Below are 17,500 nucleotides of genomic sequence, written 5' to 3' on the forward strand. Positions count from 1 at the left end.
GACTATCATTAACGTGCCGGTTTGGATAAAACCTGATTGTCTCACCTGTCGGTTTCAGAACCCAACAGATCAGAAGTGTTGTTTAAATCAGTTTGAAAATGGTTCCTTAGCCTCACCTCAGGGGAAAGCAGGCCTGTCAGCCTACACTTGTTCAGCACAGTTTGACTCAGCAGGCTGAAGAGCTGCTTACCTGCCCCCAGAGAAGCTCTCCAACTCCCACGAACAGACACCAGAGCCACTGCTCCATGTTGAGAGGGGCGCAGCTGAAGGGCTTCCCTCCCCACTGCACGATCACGATCTGCAGCAGAAACACAGGGAGGGACGTCATCACTGTCTCTCACACACACACACACACACACACACACACACACACACACACACACACACACACACACACACACACACACACACACACACACACACACACACACACACACAGAAGAGAGGGAGGAACCAGTGCTGCACTATCACTGTACTGTGAAAAAAAACAACCAACTCCAACAGTCAGGAACCTCCATTTCTTTCCAATCTCAGTGAGGGAATATAAATTGGCATTTTAACAGTAATCTCTGCATTGTGTAAAGAATACACCCGAATGTGTGATGACACATAGAGATGGAGTGTTTAATGATTCATGAGGTCTATATAGCCGTCTTTGTCTCATTTTCACTGGTCATCGGTTTGTGTTAACTCCAACATCAGAACGTCAGGTTCTCCGGGCCGACGTTCATAAAGCTGCTCTGAGTGAACCTTCAGCGTGAGGTAGGCGGCAGCAACAAAACATGAGCATATTGAAGAGAGCAAGATGTTTTCTACTATTTGTGGAGGAAGATTGTGTTATTTCATTTTTCCACAGTCTCACTGTGACCTCATATGCGACAATTATATTATAAAGTGTGCGGTAAACCGGAGCTAGCCGAGATATTAAACAGTGCCTCCAGGATTTCACGGTTTATTTGGTGATTGTTGTGATCAAAAATGTAGTTAGTGATGCAATTTTGGAGTTGAATGTGATTTATTTTGTCACAATCGATAAAAGCTGGAAGGAAGAATAAAACTCTTGAAACTGAACACGTACTGTATGATTAGACGGCGCAGAGACATGTGTCGATTCTCATCTGAAACTACATTCATTATAAACCCTGTCACTTCCTGTTTTGCTGTTTTTGTTTTTGTGAATTAAAATAGATGGTATCTACGGTCCAGCAGCTGGTTCTGACTGCCTTTTTGTTTTTAAAAAACGCTCTATTGTTGTACACAAAAAAAGTCATACTTACACTTTGATCAAAATGACTTTTAGCCTTTTTATATAAACCTTCTAAGTTTTATTAAGAACTTTAAGGCTCATAAGTCAATATTTAGGACCATTTCTCAGATGGAATTAATCTATTTAACTTGAAATACTGCACATCAAAAACTGCAACGTTACTGTGAAAGTAAATTTAGATTGTGAGCATGACTGCTTTGATTTATGAGGCTGTGATGGTAAACTGGCTGCGCTGAGATAACGCCTCTTTACTTCGCTGCTTTACAGTTTGTTTTTGTCCTCTTATTCACCCACTCGCACACAAACCAACAGCGACAGAGCTGCCGTTTGGACGAGTCTTTCCAAAAGACACTTCGGCACATGAACAGGAGGAAATAAGTATTAAACCACCAACGTTGCCACCAGTGGGAAACTGAGTCTCCCATTTGAATATAGCAGGTTAGTAACATGACAGATAATACGACTGCAAAATCAAATAGATTATTATTGTGCTCAGCAAAGACCAAAATAACATGTAGAAGATCGGAGGTCCGGGCAGCTTCTTATTCTGCTCACTTCGTAATTCAACACGCAACCTCATTATTCAGAGCGGTTGTTCCACTCCAGATTATGTCGCTGTGTAAAAAGGACACATTAACTGGATATATAAAACTCCTCTGTGTCGGTAATTATTCCATTACAATCTGCATCCTTAACCTTGGCCCACAACAGTACCGCACTCCCATCGGCCTGCACGCCTCAGTGGATGTACCGACAGCCTTTTAAATAGCAACATGATCATTTACACCGCGAACAAGGCTTATCAGTGACACTATCATCTCGACGGCAACCTGCACAGTCATAAATCTCCCCGGGACTACGATATGGTGTATCACATCCAGTAATATCATCACCGTGCAGAGAGGAAGGATCCATCTTTCTCTCTTTCTCTCTTCCACCTGTCTCCAGCTTCCTCCAGTCTTCAGCTCTTTCTACTCTTCTTCTCCAAATCCGTCTGAGCCGTCTCTTCGTCACTTCTCCCCCCTCCAGCTCTCTCCTCTCTTGTATCTCCCCAGAGTAACAGCAAGCGCTGAAGAGCTTCAGAAAATATCCTTCTTCTTCTTCTCTCCCCATGTCTCACTCTTGTCTTTGTTTGCTCGTCTGTGTTTTTGTGTACTCACACTTCCCCTGCTTGGTGCATTTCTTCTGTTTCACCGTGACTCAGTGCGACAAGCAGCGCTAAAGTTTTGCATCGTATTTACAGACTAAGAAGGTGACCACGACACGGCAGGTAATCACCGAAACACGTCTGCAGAAAACATTTCGTATTTTTTCAATTAGACTTTGCCGTTTGGTAAATAATAATTATTTTATAGTAAAGGTCCATTTAAAAAAAATCTGCACAATCGTCTCCAAGAAAAGAGGAATAATTGATCCAAAAGTTATGTGATATGCAGTTTTACTGAAGCACGATGCTTTCACAAAGGACAAACAATTATCATGTAATTATGACTTGTTATCTCAAAATCACAAAAAAAACATCTCTGACAAAAACTGTCAGATTTAACAGTCTGTCCTGTTTGAGCCTAAGCAGCAATATGAGCATAAAGTATTTGGGAAAATGCTGCATTACAAGTCTTCACTTGAACAGATGTAAACTTTAACAAGGAACAGGAAGTAGAATGTTGCCATGGAGACATTAAAATGCACTGTGGGCTGCATTTTGCGTCCCATTTTTTTAGTCTGTTTCTTTTTCATTTTTGGAAAACTAAGTATGCCGAATTAGCTTTTATCAGTTTCTCTTTGCTTCATACAGTTGGACGTACTGAACACCATAACTGAGTTACTTTGACACTGAAAAAAAACAACAGATAGTTTACGGTGCATTATCTCAGTTCTGAGGTTATTACACTTAAATGTTGCTTTGTTGAATCATTATCAGCAGTTTCAGCCTGGTTGGTCACAGTATACACAGTCCCCAGACACTTTATTAGGCACATCTGTGGAATCTAATGCAATCCAGTGCAGCAGCTCTGCAACACGTTGTTCTTTATAACGCTTATAATGCTCCAAGTTTTGCTTCAACATCCTGAAAACAACTACATGTTTAATATTGAGGTCATGTACTGACATTATATTTACCATCGAGACAGGTTCAAATGAGAAAAGTTGGTTTACCATGGCCACATACTGCATGTTGGACATCTCAACTGATTGTTAGTATCACGAAGCACCACTCTGTTCAGTCAGTCCTCAAGAACTGAACTGAAAAAAAGACGCCATTAACCGTGTTCACGCCAAAAGTCCCCCCCTGAAAAAGGTCTGCTGTGGTTTTTGACCCCAACATGCTTCAGCTGAGTGCTAGAGATGCTCAAGTTAAGTTAAGTGCAGCTAATTTACCACAAGATACCACAACTCAGGAGGCGTCCTGCTAAAAACTGGACCAACTGCAACACATCTCTGGGAAAGACTTTGCTGCATTTCATCTCCATATTTACCGTCAAAATGCCCCAAAAAATGGGACTCCAACTGCTGTCTGCCATCATTAAAGGATGTTGAAGGGTTTAACTGACCTGCACAAGGAAGGTCCCCAGAACGATGGAACAGAAGATGGGGTTGGCGAATATGCCGTCGAAGACGTTTCTCTCTCCGTGGATCTTGCGAGCGTTGATCTCGTTGAAGAGCTGCATGAGGACGAAGGTGTTGAAGATGATGGTGTAGTGCTCGGAGGGAGGGGAGTGGAGCGGAGCGTTGCGACCGCTGTCGATGTTGAACATGCGCTCGCCTGGAGAGAGTAAAGAAGAGAGGAAGGAGAGGAAACGAGAGGAGTGAAAGTAGGAAGAATAAGCTGCTGTGTTTGGAAGTGTGTTTGATTTGTGTTCGTCTCCTCCAACGTGCCTCTTTTCTCAAAGCATTCTGAAATACAACCTGATCGTTTTGATTTTACAATAAATCTGCGTCTGTATATTTGTATATCTCTCTTTGTGAGGACTGACTTCAGTTTTGTGGCTGAGAACTAAAGACTTTTGTTAAAAGTGTGAACTTTTTGGTTCGCTTTGATATCTTCAAACCTTCAAAGGACTGTTTGAAAGTTAAGACTCGGTTTTAGGATTAAGATTATGATACGGTTTAGGGTTAGCCATTCATCTGTAGGGGTTAGGGAACACATTATGTCAGTGATGGTCCTCACAAAGATAAAAGTAAGTGTGTGTGTGTGTGTGTGTGTGTGTGTGTGTGTGTGTGTGTGTGTGTGTGAGACTACCTATGAACAGCAGGGTGAAGATGATGATCAGCTGGTACACTCCATGGCCCAGGATGTTCTTCATCATGGTCAGCGAGATGAGCGGGTTGTTCCGGCCATAGGGTTTCCGTAGCAACAGGGCCTCGGTGGGGGGCTCGGTGGCCAGGGCCAGAGAAGCGAACGTGTCCATGATCAGGTTCACCCACAGCATCTGCACCGCCTTCAGAGGGGAGTCCTGCGGGGACATTTGCAACCAGAGACCCGTGTCACGAATCCCGCTCTGAGGCGTCGGGCTTCACCGACAGCGACGGCTGCAGAGAGGCTGTTTTCCAACAGCGAGCGGTATCAGTCAATTTCAACTAACCTGTTAATTTATCTGTCAGGTTCAATACATGACGAAGTCTGTTTACTTTGTGCTTAGTCAGCCATTTATCAATAATGTGGCGGCCTGAATGTAGCGCCCATCCAACGGACGCCACTCTTTTTTTTATCCCAATTGAAGGAATTTTTCAGGTCAGTCAGGATTCTGATACGCAGATAAAACAGCAGACAGTAAACATAACACACTGAACAGTAAACAGGCAGTTTAGTTTTAGGTTGTTGTTGTTCTTCCCGCCACATTTGGTGGCAAAAGGCACAGAGTACGTAGCGGACCATGCAGAGTGACAAGGCATCTAATCTACGGCCACGGCTGAGACATTTTCAGCATATTTAATATGCAAAAGTACGTGTTTTTCTATTACTGATGATGCTGCAACAACTGAGCTGCAAGAGTATTAAATGACTGTGATATTCAATGTGACAGTTATTTACAAAATAGTAATACATAAAAAGTAAAAATCAATATACTGGCAAATTTATTTATTTTTTTACCTAAATTTCACAGAGCAGATATTTGGACTTGTCATAATAGGAGAAGCACAAGTGGAACTAAAAACATGATCAGCTGCTCAGATCCATTATGTGTTCAAGTAAGTTGTTCCAGAGAGTCCTACGTGGGAGGCAGCCGTTATTCACGTGACCGAACACTTCTGTGCTTTTTCCTGCTACGACACATCAAAATGACTACGGTGAAAAAAATGACTGCGTCGGCTGCAGTGTTTTCATTATGGAACAGCTGGTTGAAAACTTCGGAGCTGTCAGGTGTTTTGATCAAGAAGCCCGACTTGGGATGGCTCCCTGCAGGTTTTGCTTTTCACCGCATGTTACCATGGCAACAAGAGCCTGGTTTAACCGAATTTGGAAGACGTGATTGCAAATGATAAAAACACAGAATTGGAATCCAAGTAGTCGTGTAGACTATTACAAATAACAGCTAATGATAATGGTGATGCTATTCAACACTATTTATACTTCGACTTCTACTGTTCAGTGATGAATGTGGCTCAAATTAAGGAATGTTTTGGCTTGTTTTGGGTGTAATTAAGGATTTCTTTGTGAGAAAATGAATCTGTCTACCTGAGTTATGCAGGCCCCCGTGAAGGCCACAATGACAGCCACTATATTGACCGTGAGCTGGAATTGCAGGAACTTGGAGATGCTATCGTAGACATTTCGTCCCCACATCACCGCCTTGACAATGCTGCTGAAGTTGTCATCAGTCAGGATGATGTCAGACGCCTCTTTAGCCACGTCTGTCCCTGCAATACCCTGACAAAGATTGAGACAAGAGTGAGGTGGAGACGGACACTCATGGCATGATTCATGCAAACATTCCTGCACACAAATGCCCTCGGAGTGCTTCTGTCTCAATATTTAGTCGTCCTGCCTCCAAGTGCTGTCGCTTGGTGTGAGTAAGAGCCGTGGCCAAAATCAAAAGGCACGCTATTCCGAAAACACTTGTTTTATTACAGATAAAATACACTACATTCATAGTTTTTATAAAAGCTTTGTATTGAATTTATTGTCTTCTTTTTTACTATATTTTTTGAAAACACAGCAGGATCACAGAGCTTACTTGATTTCCACAACAAACGCAAGTACAGAAGGTATTTTAACACCACACATGAATAAGATGTCGGGTTACCATGGCGAAGCCCACATCAGCCTTCTTCAAAGCCGGTCCGTCGTTAGTTCCGTCTCCCGTTACAGCGACAACCTGCCTCTGCTCTAAAACGGTGCTGTCGATGATGCCTGGAAAACAAACAGGACGGAACGCAGGCTTCAGGTGTGTGTGACCGAACGTGTGTGTGTGTGTGTGTGTGTGTGTGTGTGTGATTCAGGTAATAACCTTGAGACTTACCTTTAACCAGTGTGTGTTTGTCAGTTGGTGAGGATCGAGCCAGCACGCGCAGTTTGGGCCAGATTTTGTCGATACGTTCCTGTTCGATCTGCCAGACAGAGAGATATTGGGGTTAAAAAAAAGTGTGATGCTGATGATGATGATGATGATGATGATGAAGAGCACGTCAGAGAAGCTGTAAACTAGTCTGTTCATTCACTAGATGTCACTATTGATCCAGAGTGTTTAAGCACCGTACAAACATGTGATGGAGGAAAACTGATCAAAGACGCGAGATTGTTCTTGTTCCTTTAATTTAACTGTAATACGCTCATCACATAATGATAATTTCCGCACAGCATTTTAAAATGTAAATTCAAATTTACACTCCATAGAAAAGCAGAGCCGCAGCACTAACGAGCAGTTCTCCATCCCATCAAGCATTCTGCTAAATTCAAATGATGAAGATAAAGGAGGAGTTAGATGAAAGCACTGCCTGCACAAATGTTACCGCATACAGCCACATCAGTGGAAATCTCAAATGGGAAATCTGAGACTTAATTTTGTACCAGACCAGTGAATATGTCTGAACAGCAGCTCACTTAAAACATCCTTAACTGGCTCATTTTGCATGGATTTCCCTGGAGTACTGAGGCGACATCTTTTTTTTTTTTCTTCCTTCTGGTTTAAAATACAGTATAGTTGTATATTGTCGTAACTAGCAGTTACAACAACACTAACAATTGAGAAATTTCTTGTTAATACATGAGTTACAGGGGACATTCGCTAAGTGAGTACTTGTGCTTCTGATACACATTTTTACATTAGGCGGACAACAGAGCAGTTTTTCAATGCAGGACTTTTACAAAATGTAACGTACAGTAGTGTGTTTATAGTTGTGCTGGTACTTATACCGAAGTCTTAATACTACTCTTCACTCTTATTCTGGCAGATCTGGTAGTGGTACTCCAAATATTGCCTGCTTTCTAATTCTCAGAGGAGGATTGAAAGCTTTTCCACATCATATATCATCAACATTTTTTATATCTTTTTCACCTTTTCTACTCTTTCACAAAAGGGTAAATATCTTACTCTTTTGAGACATTTCAAACATGGATTATTATCAAAATAACTGACAGGTTCAATGATGAAAGTAAGCGTTGCAATCTAAAATCAGCAATAACAAAGAATACATATATTTGAAATAAAATGTCTGTCATTTCATCATCACTGACTTTGTACAAAACCAGAAAAAAAAGTGCCTCTACTGGAGCTACGTTTCAGTCTAAAGGAAACACAGTCTATGTCTTAAAACCATACAAAACATGGCTGCAGTTTATTGCTCATTTGAACTTTGAACTGATTTGAACTCAATCAACCAGATTTTTTTCCAGTTTAAGAAACAGGACATGTATATTTGCATTAGCAAAGGCTATCACAGGTGTAACTAACCAGAGTGGTTTTTATATACAGTTATCTTTTTATTCTTTGTTATTTTTAAAGAAATAAATACACATTTTGGCATCATAACTTTCACATGGTAAGGTAAAATGTCCAAAAATGTGGTGTAGTGGTGGAGAAAACAGCTCTGCTAATTTGACGGACAGTAGCGAGGTGGAAGCATTTATCTCAGTGGGGTTATCGTGTAGGTTCTTTCCACCATAACCTTATTTTTTTAAACATTCATTATTAGTTCATTTTAATTGAAATAAACATGTGCTGTTAATCAAATACACGATTGCATTTAACCCTCTTGAGACCCCAACTCACCTCTCCCTTCTCGTTCCTGATTCGTCGGTTGAAGTCTTTGCCCTCTATACAGATGAAGTCATCCCCAGGGTGGATGATGCCACATTTAGCAGCGATGGCCCTGGCCGTGTTAATGTTATCACCAGTCACCATCCGCACTGTGATGCCTGCACGCTGACACTTACGGATGGCATCAGGCACCTTGCAGGGACGAGAAAATATTCACATATAAACTCAACACTCGATGAAAATGATTTCTAAAATACAGGTTTTAGTCACAACTAATGGACAACATGAACTCAAGATACACACGCTACAATATCCTACCTCAGGCCGCACAGGGTCCTCGATCCCAACCACAGTGATGCAGGTCAACTCCGTCACTATTTCTGCCTCGTTTTCCCAGTCCGGCTCCGGATTGGACGGAAGGTCACGATACGCAATGCAGATGGTCCTCAACCCCTCACATGCCATCGGCTCAATCACCTATCGATCAGGTCAGAGATTATTACAACGACAATCAGGAAGCCAGCCTTCAAAATATTCTCCCATCAAATCCCACGCTGCCATCACTGTATATTTACGTTCCAATATCTAATACATAAATACAGTGATGAATATTCTGTGACGTAGCTGCGGGGAAAAGAGACCCCGAGCCTGCTGCCGACACCAGAGGGAAGACAACATGACGTAAAGAGGAGCTGACGTAAAGCTGCCGCAACGCAAACTGAACAACCGAGCTGGAATAAAGTTGAGTAGGGAGCAGAATTATTTTTCTCACAGCAGAAGCTGTGTTCATCAGAAGCCAAATTTAGGTCAGTCAGCCTGACACTCAAAGCTCAACCTGCAAAGGTTCATAAACTGTATGTGAAACAAATACATGCGTTTTGCTGGTAAATATTTTAAGGCTGGTTTAGCAGAGCTTTTTTTGGTATAACAGATTTTGAATGTCTATAAGTCTGCAACTGCTGACGCCACAGCTCTCACTCACATTCAGTAACGCTTATGGGGCTTATCTATAATATGTGAAAGATATTTTTCCTGATGGATATTTATATATATGTATATATATATATATATATTTACGGACAGTATAAGCAGACTGAGTAAGCAAAGCGGTTGTCTTCCAGAATTTTGGCAAAATAACATCCTAATTTAATAAAATTGCATAAGTCAGCTGACGTAGCAGAGCTTTGCGACGGTACTGTGGGTGAATGTTGTGGCTATCATGACTGTTTCAGGATGTCATATCTTCATCTGCAGCTTTGTGTTATTGCAGTGTGTTCTCTGATGACTTTTCGAAGTTCAATCAAATAAGGTCAAGCATCCTATACACTAAACTGAAAGCAAAACAGACAAAAAAATGGTATGAAGAAAGCAGAAGTTCTACAGAATGCTGTGAAAAAAAAAGAAGATATTTTGTGAAATATCTTAAGGGTTTTACTTGCTATGAGTTTGTGTGTTTGATATCAACCAGCAGATTAATTTAGGTCAGCATGACAACTGGATGCAGGGATGAAAGCGAGCTTGGCCCTCTCCAAAGTTCAGAAAATATGACCTACCAATTTGATATTCTCATAGTAACAATGTTCTGGTTACAATATAAAAGCAGTTACTCACAGTGATAAACCGACAGAAAAACTAACTCCAGAATCTGAAGCTCCACTCGCCTTAACAGCTTTATATCATGTGTCAGTTATTAGTCAGCCTCATAAATGCCCTGTTCTGATTCACTCTCACTGTTCTCAGCATTTCCATCTCTGTTTGCTCAAAACCCAACAATAGGTGGACAGAAGCACATATTTTGAGAGAGATGGAGGAGGGTATTTACCAAAGGTTTGGGTTTTGCACCTTATTGCATCAGGAAAATCCATAAACACGCCTTTCTAGAATACTTAAGACACAAACAAACACACGTCACCTGTTTGACCATTTCGTCTCTGTCACGTGGGCGGAAACTGCGCGCTTCTCCGTTGGCGCCTTGGATGTAGGAACACCTGGAGAGAGACGAAGGACAGACGGAGAGTCAGAGAGGACAAAGAACACCTTTTGTCTTCAACTAAGTCTGAACCCAAATCTGATCTACTGTCACGTCTTTATATTCACACAGGCTGATATCAACCGAGACCACCTCCACCCGCCTCATCCTCCCCCATCTCTCACTTCTTCAGCATGATCTCAGAGGCTCCTTTGCTGTAGAGGCGGAAGGAGCCGTCAGGCATCTTGATCACCGTAGTCATGGATTTACGCTCCGAGTTGAACGTGTAGACCTGTGAGAGAAGAAAAAGAGAGTTGGACTCAAATATAACTGAGATGGACTCAGAGTGGCGTTCTGAAGAAGGGGAAAAGGAAGAATCAGTTTTTGCACACAGGAAAACAAAGGAATTTCACCCATTGAGGAGCAGTAAGCACACACACACACACACACACACACACACACACACACACACACACACACACACAGAGCACTCAGGGGTTATGTGCCTCGCTCGAGGACACTTCAGCGATGGATGCTTTTTCCTCCAGGCCACATCTACCCACTTTAACCCCTGAATATTTCTGTCAGGTCACTAGGAGCTCAAAGTTTTCACTTATTTTTTATATCTGGACTTCCTCTAGATCGGGGGTCTCCAACCAGTAGATCCCAATCTACCCAGTAGATAATAGGAGCTGTCAGAGGAACAAGGTTGGATGGATTGCCATCTCTACCGAAGCACAGGGCATCTAGCATAGATGCAGTCTGTCGGCATCACTGTAATGTTAGCGTTTACTGTGTTACACTCTCATTGTTTCACTTTCTGTCCTGGATTTTTCTCTGGGAGAGTCCAGAGAGCATTTACACTTTGTTTCTCTACATTTGCAGGAAATATGTTGGAGCCATCTGTGGCGCCTTGCAATAAATTGCTTAAAAAATGTCTCAGGAAGTGTGATTCATCACTACTTTACAACGCAATGCAGAAAAAGACTCCGTCCTCATTAAAAATGCAACAGGATGCAGTTCTGACCTCCCGTTCAGGGTACGGCGAGCGTGTCAAGCTCCTATTTGAGTTTTAAATAGTCGTATCAAATGTGCCTGTATTGTAAAGCATATGGCCAAAATATATAGAGTTTTGTTATTGGAGTCATCAGGAAAACGAGATCATACAAATAAATTGTAAAAAGAAAGGACACATGAGAAATGAACTATAGCAAAATCAATAGCCTTTTGGCTAATTTTTTAGAGCTATAAATATTCTGTAACCGGTGAGGGAGGATGTAGTGCATGATTTCCTACCTTGTAGAGTCTCTCCTCAGGGATCTGCTCTCTGACAGGGGCGTAGTCCCGCTGCAGGTCCAATACAAATCCCAGCAGGCCACACTCTGTCTTGTTTCCCACCTGCTTAGCCAGACCACCCTCCACGTCGGGCGGCTGATTGAGAGCAAGTTTAATATAAGTTGTAGAGGTGGATTTCAGAGAGTCAGAGGGTCAGGAGACAAAGAAGAGAGACAAGAAATGAATTAGAAACAATGGCACAAGAAAGGATGGTGTTAAATCAAAAGATACAGGAAAATATCCCCCCAAACACTGACACTAACTAAGGGTTGCTGTAGTGTCTCACTTCCTGCTAAGCAATGACATGTCTGCCTGTGCATGACTCACTAAGATCTTGGAGGTGTAGGCGCTGTTGATAGCGATGGAGTTGACTAATAGATCCAGGGTCTGGGGGTTGATCAGTCCAGGGTCTGGGACCACACGATGGTGCACATCAGCTGGAAACAAAAATTTAACTTTAATCCATATTAATAATAATAATGATCTCTATAATAATCAAAACATTGCGCTATCAATCGAAAATCTGCTCTTCTACTGTGAAAAAGAAGTTTATCTCTATTGGTTTCTATGTTGAATTTTAGGGACACAAAGGTTTTGGGAGTCGTGCAGTACATCTACACTTTTTCCTCATTGAGAGTACTAATGAGTGAAAACCGTCGTACTGTATAATACATTCTGGGGCTCTGGAGGACTTTTATCACGCCAGAGAAAATAACTCAGATGATGTAATTGTTACAAACTAGGCCATTGTGTTTAAGAGACACAGGTACTTACCAGGGAGAGAGCATTTAATCAGATGCTATTGAGTTGCATTATGGGAAAAGGATTCTGCGTGTGTGGAGCGTGACTCATACCAGGGACTAAAAGTCAAGATATCTTAGGATCCGTTTCATCCGTGTCGACCAATTCTTTCTCGAATTATGTTTCTTACAAGTCTCCCACTTTGCGGAGGTGCATTTCTAAATTGCTGGAGGACCACTTTAAATATGAATATCAAAAAGAAGCAGCAGATGGTTGTATTTTTTCCAATGTGGGTAAAGAGAAATGACCACTAAAGACTGCATTAAGTAATAGCAGCAACAACAATGAAACTATTTATAAAGATAGAAGAAAAACATTGAGCTGTGCATCATCTGCAAAACCATGAACATCAACACTGTAATGCTGCCGACTGTGATTGTGACGATTGTTACGTACTCAAAAGGTGAAATTTGATTTAAAATGAACTTGTATTCAGTCTTAGCATGAGTCAGCATCCCCTTCACTTATCTAACAATAACAAAAGAAAAATTGGTTTATTCAGCGACTGATTCACCATATGATCCTTCCCATTGCAGTGAGAACTTTTCGGCGAAAGACCCATTCGATCTCAGTAGAACATTGTGTTTCCACTGGTGTTGATCACAGGGAGAAAAAAATTTCAATAAAGACATCTAAGATTTTTCACTTTTCGCTCACCTACGTACGTCTGCACCACAGTCATGCGGTTGGTGGTGAGGGTGCCGGTCTTGTCGGAGCAGATGGCCGTGGCATTGCCCATGGTCTCGCACGCATCCAAGTGCCGCACAAGGTTGTTATCCTTCATCATTTTCTACACGTGAAATTGTGACGGAGAGCAGAGGGACGTACGAGAGTGGGACGGCGGGGGAATGATGACGTACGGACGGAGTTCAGAAGCATGGAGAGAAGAGGATTGATGGAAATAAGGAAGGAGGCAGGCAGGGAGAATTCAGTACTGGTGACTTAAATCAAAATTCAGGGCCAAATAATGCTTATTTTTATTTAACGTCATTTTGAAGGAAACACTGAGAAAGAACTCATGACGAGAAAATTCGAACAAATCTAATCAATTAGTTACTGTTCTCATTGGATTTATCATCAACTATGTCCAGACTAGATCCACACTGAGAAGGATCTGAATCATGTTTTCTGATTCAAGCTATTATGACTCGGCTGACCATTCAATATTAAAATCCTATCTTCACAGGAGGAACTATTTTATCTTAATTGTTAATTGTCTGTGAGCAGGAACTCGTGTGGAGTTCCTCAAGGCTCAATCCTTGATCTTCTTCTGTTTAACGTTTTCACTACGCACATTATGCAAAAATAATAACATCTACAACTACAACACCCAAATTAACTTTACTCTACCACGCAGTGACTACACTCCCATAGATTCTCTCTACAAGGGCATTGAATAAACAAATGATTCGATATGCAGGACATTTTTTCAGTTAAATGCAGACAAAATTAAAATAATCTGTCTCTGAAAACTTAATTTAGAGTAAAACTTTAGCAGCCATTTATCATTTTACACAGCAAGAATCACAGGATTCATGTCCAGCCTCAAACTGATCCAAGCTTTCATTTGTAGCAGGTTACATTCTTGGTCTTTTCTCACATTTCCCCCAAAAAGCAAAGACAGAGCAAAGAGAGCACTTCACAGCAGCTCTCAGGTGTCTGCACTGACTTCCAGTGTATCAAAGACAAGAGCTTGAAGTACGGCTGCTTGTCTGTCGATCTCTCGATCCTGGTTCTTAACTTTTTTAAATTTCTGTTCTTTTGGTTTGCATTTGAAAGTTTTTCTTTCCATTACATTTAAAATCTTTCATGTCAAGCACTTTTTGAATTTCCTTTGTGTATGAAGAGGTGGACTACATGAATAAGCTTCCCTTGCCTTGCATATAAAATGGCCTTTGTGACCATAAAAGTGATTAGAATAGGAACTACACTTTCCAAAAAGAACCGCGAGGGAAGGACAGCACATAAAAAAACAAGCTGCATTACTATACAGTTTTATTTAAATTCTACTTTATTATAAATCTATTAAGTCACCTTTAATATTTAGTTTCATTAACAGAGAATATTGTGTGCTATTTTCAATTTTACTGAAAACAACATGGCATTTTATTTCTTTGTATTTGATTTATGTTCAATTCCTCTGTCTTTTTACAAGATTAGTAGTCAAGTAAACATAAAGATTAAAGGTTCAACAGTTCAACATTTTGGGAATTAATCTCATTTCCTATTTTTGTCCAATATGAAGCCCAAGCCCAGAGGTTAGCTTAGCTTAGCATAAAGAATGGAAGCAGCGGGGGAAAGCTAAACCGGCTCCGTCTGAAAATAACCGAACACGTTAATTTGTTTCATCTGCACAAAAACTAAAGTCATTTCTTTTTACTTTCTGAAGCCACTGGTTGCCGGGCAACAATGGTGAGACATTGTGCCAGTTACTGCACCTGGCCAGAAAGAGTATTTGGCACAAAAACCCACTGTGAAATCAAGACATTTTACACTTCTTTTTAGTGTGAATTAGTCAAACAAGATGCCTTATTAATGTGTGAGCTTCAAACCGGCTATTTGAGAGAGAATTTTCCAAAATGTCAACCTATCTCTTAAACTGAAAAAAATGCAAGGGAAGTGTAGAAGGAGGAATTTTACAGCTACGAATGCTTTCTGCAACTCTTCCCGTCGGGATGCACACGGGCCAAACGACCCAATCGCAAGCATGAAATCCTGTGTGTAGCCTGCGAGCATGAGTGTGTTTAGAAAGGACATCCCTGACGGGAATATTCATTCAGAAGGCACACGTCTGAACTTCATGCTGGCAAATCCATCTGTTTTAAATGTCTGTATTACCTCAACATACTGTATATATTATCTCCTTCAGCTGATTTCTCTGATGAACGTTTCCACTGTTTCTTAATTTGGGGATATTCATTGCAGTTCTTCAGGGCCTGATTTTTGGCTTTCTCTAGGTTTGAAAATTGGACTCCAGTTTGAACTGTCTACTTTATTTCCACATGGTGGCTTCTGCACATAATGTAACACCAGTTAAATAAAACTCCAACATGCCCACTGGCTAATCGTTCATTAAAGCGGATGGGTGGGTGTACCTTGACAGAGTAAGCCAGAGAGATGGTGACAGCGAGAGGTAAGCCCTCTGGGACGGCCACCACCAGCACAGTGACTCCGATGATAAAGAACTTGACGAAGTACTGGACGTAGACGGGAGTGCACTCTGTCATCCATGTGCGACCTGCAACAATTGAAGCCAAACAAATAGTCTACATGAAAGTTAATCTCAGCAGAGTGGTAAACATTAATCATGACGGTGAAGAGACCGTGTGAGTAACAGAGATGAAAAAGCTTTTTTTGTGTTTGTTGGGTAGTCGGAGACACACAGACCTTCAACGACAAACGTGTTGATGACGAAGTACAGCACCAGGATGATGACAGTGATGGCCGACATCACCAAACCTGTGGGGAGATTGAAGAAGAGAGAGTTTATAAGAGTCACTCAGACAACTCTGGATTTTATACATATATACATATATATATATATATATATGAATTATATTATATTTGAGGTCTAAAGTAATGCATGCCCAGAGAATAAAAACCTCCATCATTCACCTCATTCCTTTACCTGGATGATCACAGATCCATCACACACCATCACCTTCTACACGTCTGCCAGTTTATTTAGTTGAATTTATTTTTTGTATTCAAAAAGAACTTCATTTGCACGTCATTACAACAAAAGCTGAGTGAGACTGACGGCTGCAGAATCGACTCTGTCCGTCAGTTTTTAGTGTTTAGAAACTTCCTGAACGACGGTGTGAAACCGGCCCGGTTCAGGGAGGACGGTTCTGTACCTGCTTTGCCAATCTGAACGGCCAGCTTGGTGAGCTTTCCCTGCAACACGCTCTTCTCCTTCTTTGGAACGCTGGTCTTCTTCTTCTCTCTGTCCTCCACCTCGCCTCCCTCTGCACTCTTCAGGGGTTGCATCTCCATGGCGACGCCCCCGTCCTGCTTCTTGGCTGAAACACACACACATATAAAAAATAAAACATTTTAAAAAGAAGTAAGCTCCTCCCACATTCAAACCAAAGCTCTACACACACACACATTGTAAGCTTTCACCTTTGTTCTGATTGTTCTCCACCGCTCCGTCAGGTTGCTTTCCTGAGAGTTCGACAGACGTGGTCGTGAAGGTAAAGGATTACAAAAAGACAAGGATTTATGAAAGAGCAGCGCATGTTCATTTTCATAAATAGTTCATATTTCTGATCTTGGGACATCCACACAATCCAAAAAAGAGAAAACCACACAAAAAAACAATACCAAAGGGAAAAGTAAGACAGATACACACATCTTCATTACACTGGGTCAAGAGACTGGGAGACATTTTTTAAATGTAATGAGTCCACTTCAGGTCACTTTCACTGTGTAACACTGTGGGGTCCATTCATGGTGCTGAGGAAAAGGAGCAGGGCAGACAACTTTGTGCTCACATACCATTGGTGACTGTGCTGTAACTGGCATCTGTAGAGATGGGCAACTGAGGACTGTCCTCTGTTTGGGGGAGTGTGTGAGGAGAGAAGGTTTCGGGGGGTACATGAGGGAATTTGGCAAAAAAGGGGTAAAAAGAAAAAAAAAGAGAGCAAAAAAAAAGAAGAATAAAAAAACGAAAGCAGTGACTGTGATTGTACGAATGACTGAGCTAGCAGAGTGTTTGTTAAGATGACTGAAGACAATAAATTGAGCACAACCTCGATCTCAAAATGGGAGACAGATTAAAGAGAAAAGTAAACAGCCCTATGGCAAATCAACATCGCATGAAGTTATGACATTTGTAGAAGTCTTATGAATAATGTATTAGCTCCAGTAAATGTCTGTCTGAATGATCCAGCCCACAGAGGCTGCTGCAACGAGCGCAACACATCC

General features: G+C 41.4%; 1 protein-coding gene across 3 annotated transcripts in view; it reads right to left on the bottom strand.

The window, feature by feature from the left end:
* atp2b3b (ATPase plasma membrane Ca2+ transporting 3b) overlaps nucleotides 1-17,500 on the bottom strand; it is a 50,470-nt gene that overhangs the window by 16,365 nt on the left and 16,605 nt on the right. For all 3 annotated transcript variants that reach the window (XM_069169246.1, XM_069169248.1, XM_069169247.1), the window contains exons 7-23: nucleotides 16,697-16,738; nucleotides 16,429-16,593; nucleotides 15,959-16,030; nucleotides 15,667-15,809; nucleotides 13,229-13,361; nucleotides 12,098-12,207; nucleotides 11,732-11,866; nucleotides 10,621-10,727; nucleotides 10,379-10,454; nucleotides 8,785-8,943; nucleotides 8,479-8,658; nucleotides 6,730-6,817; nucleotides 6,514-6,620; nucleotides 5,946-6,137; nucleotides 4,509-4,722; nucleotides 3,820-4,031; nucleotides 191-298 (exon numbers count right to left, since the gene is read on the bottom strand). In XM_069169246.1, the coding sequence (XP_069025347.1) occupies nucleotides 191-298; nucleotides 3,820-4,031; nucleotides 4,509-4,722; nucleotides 5,946-6,137; nucleotides 6,514-6,620; nucleotides 6,730-6,817; nucleotides 8,479-8,658; nucleotides 8,785-8,943; nucleotides 10,379-10,454; nucleotides 10,621-10,727; nucleotides 11,732-11,866; nucleotides 12,098-12,207; nucleotides 13,229-13,361; nucleotides 15,667-15,809; nucleotides 15,959-16,030; nucleotides 16,429-16,593; nucleotides 16,697-16,738 (2,243 nt within the window). The remainder of the gene's footprint in view (nucleotides 1-190; nucleotides 299-3,819; nucleotides 4,032-4,508; nucleotides 4,723-5,945; nucleotides 6,138-6,513; nucleotides 6,621-6,729; nucleotides 6,818-8,478; nucleotides 8,659-8,784; nucleotides 8,944-10,378; nucleotides 10,455-10,620; nucleotides 10,728-11,731; nucleotides 11,867-12,097; nucleotides 12,208-13,228; nucleotides 13,362-15,666; nucleotides 15,810-15,958; nucleotides 16,031-16,428; nucleotides 16,594-16,696; nucleotides 16,739-17,500) is intronic.

This window comes from Embiotoca jacksoni, unplaced genomic scaffold (genome assembly GCF_022577435.1).
Source record: "Embiotoca jacksoni isolate LCO1_2020_lvr unplaced genomic scaffold, fEmbJac1.0.p SCAF_43, whole genome shotgun sequence".
Classification (NCBI taxonomy): Eukaryota; Metazoa; Chordata; class Actinopteri; family Embiotocidae; genus Embiotoca; species Embiotoca jacksoni.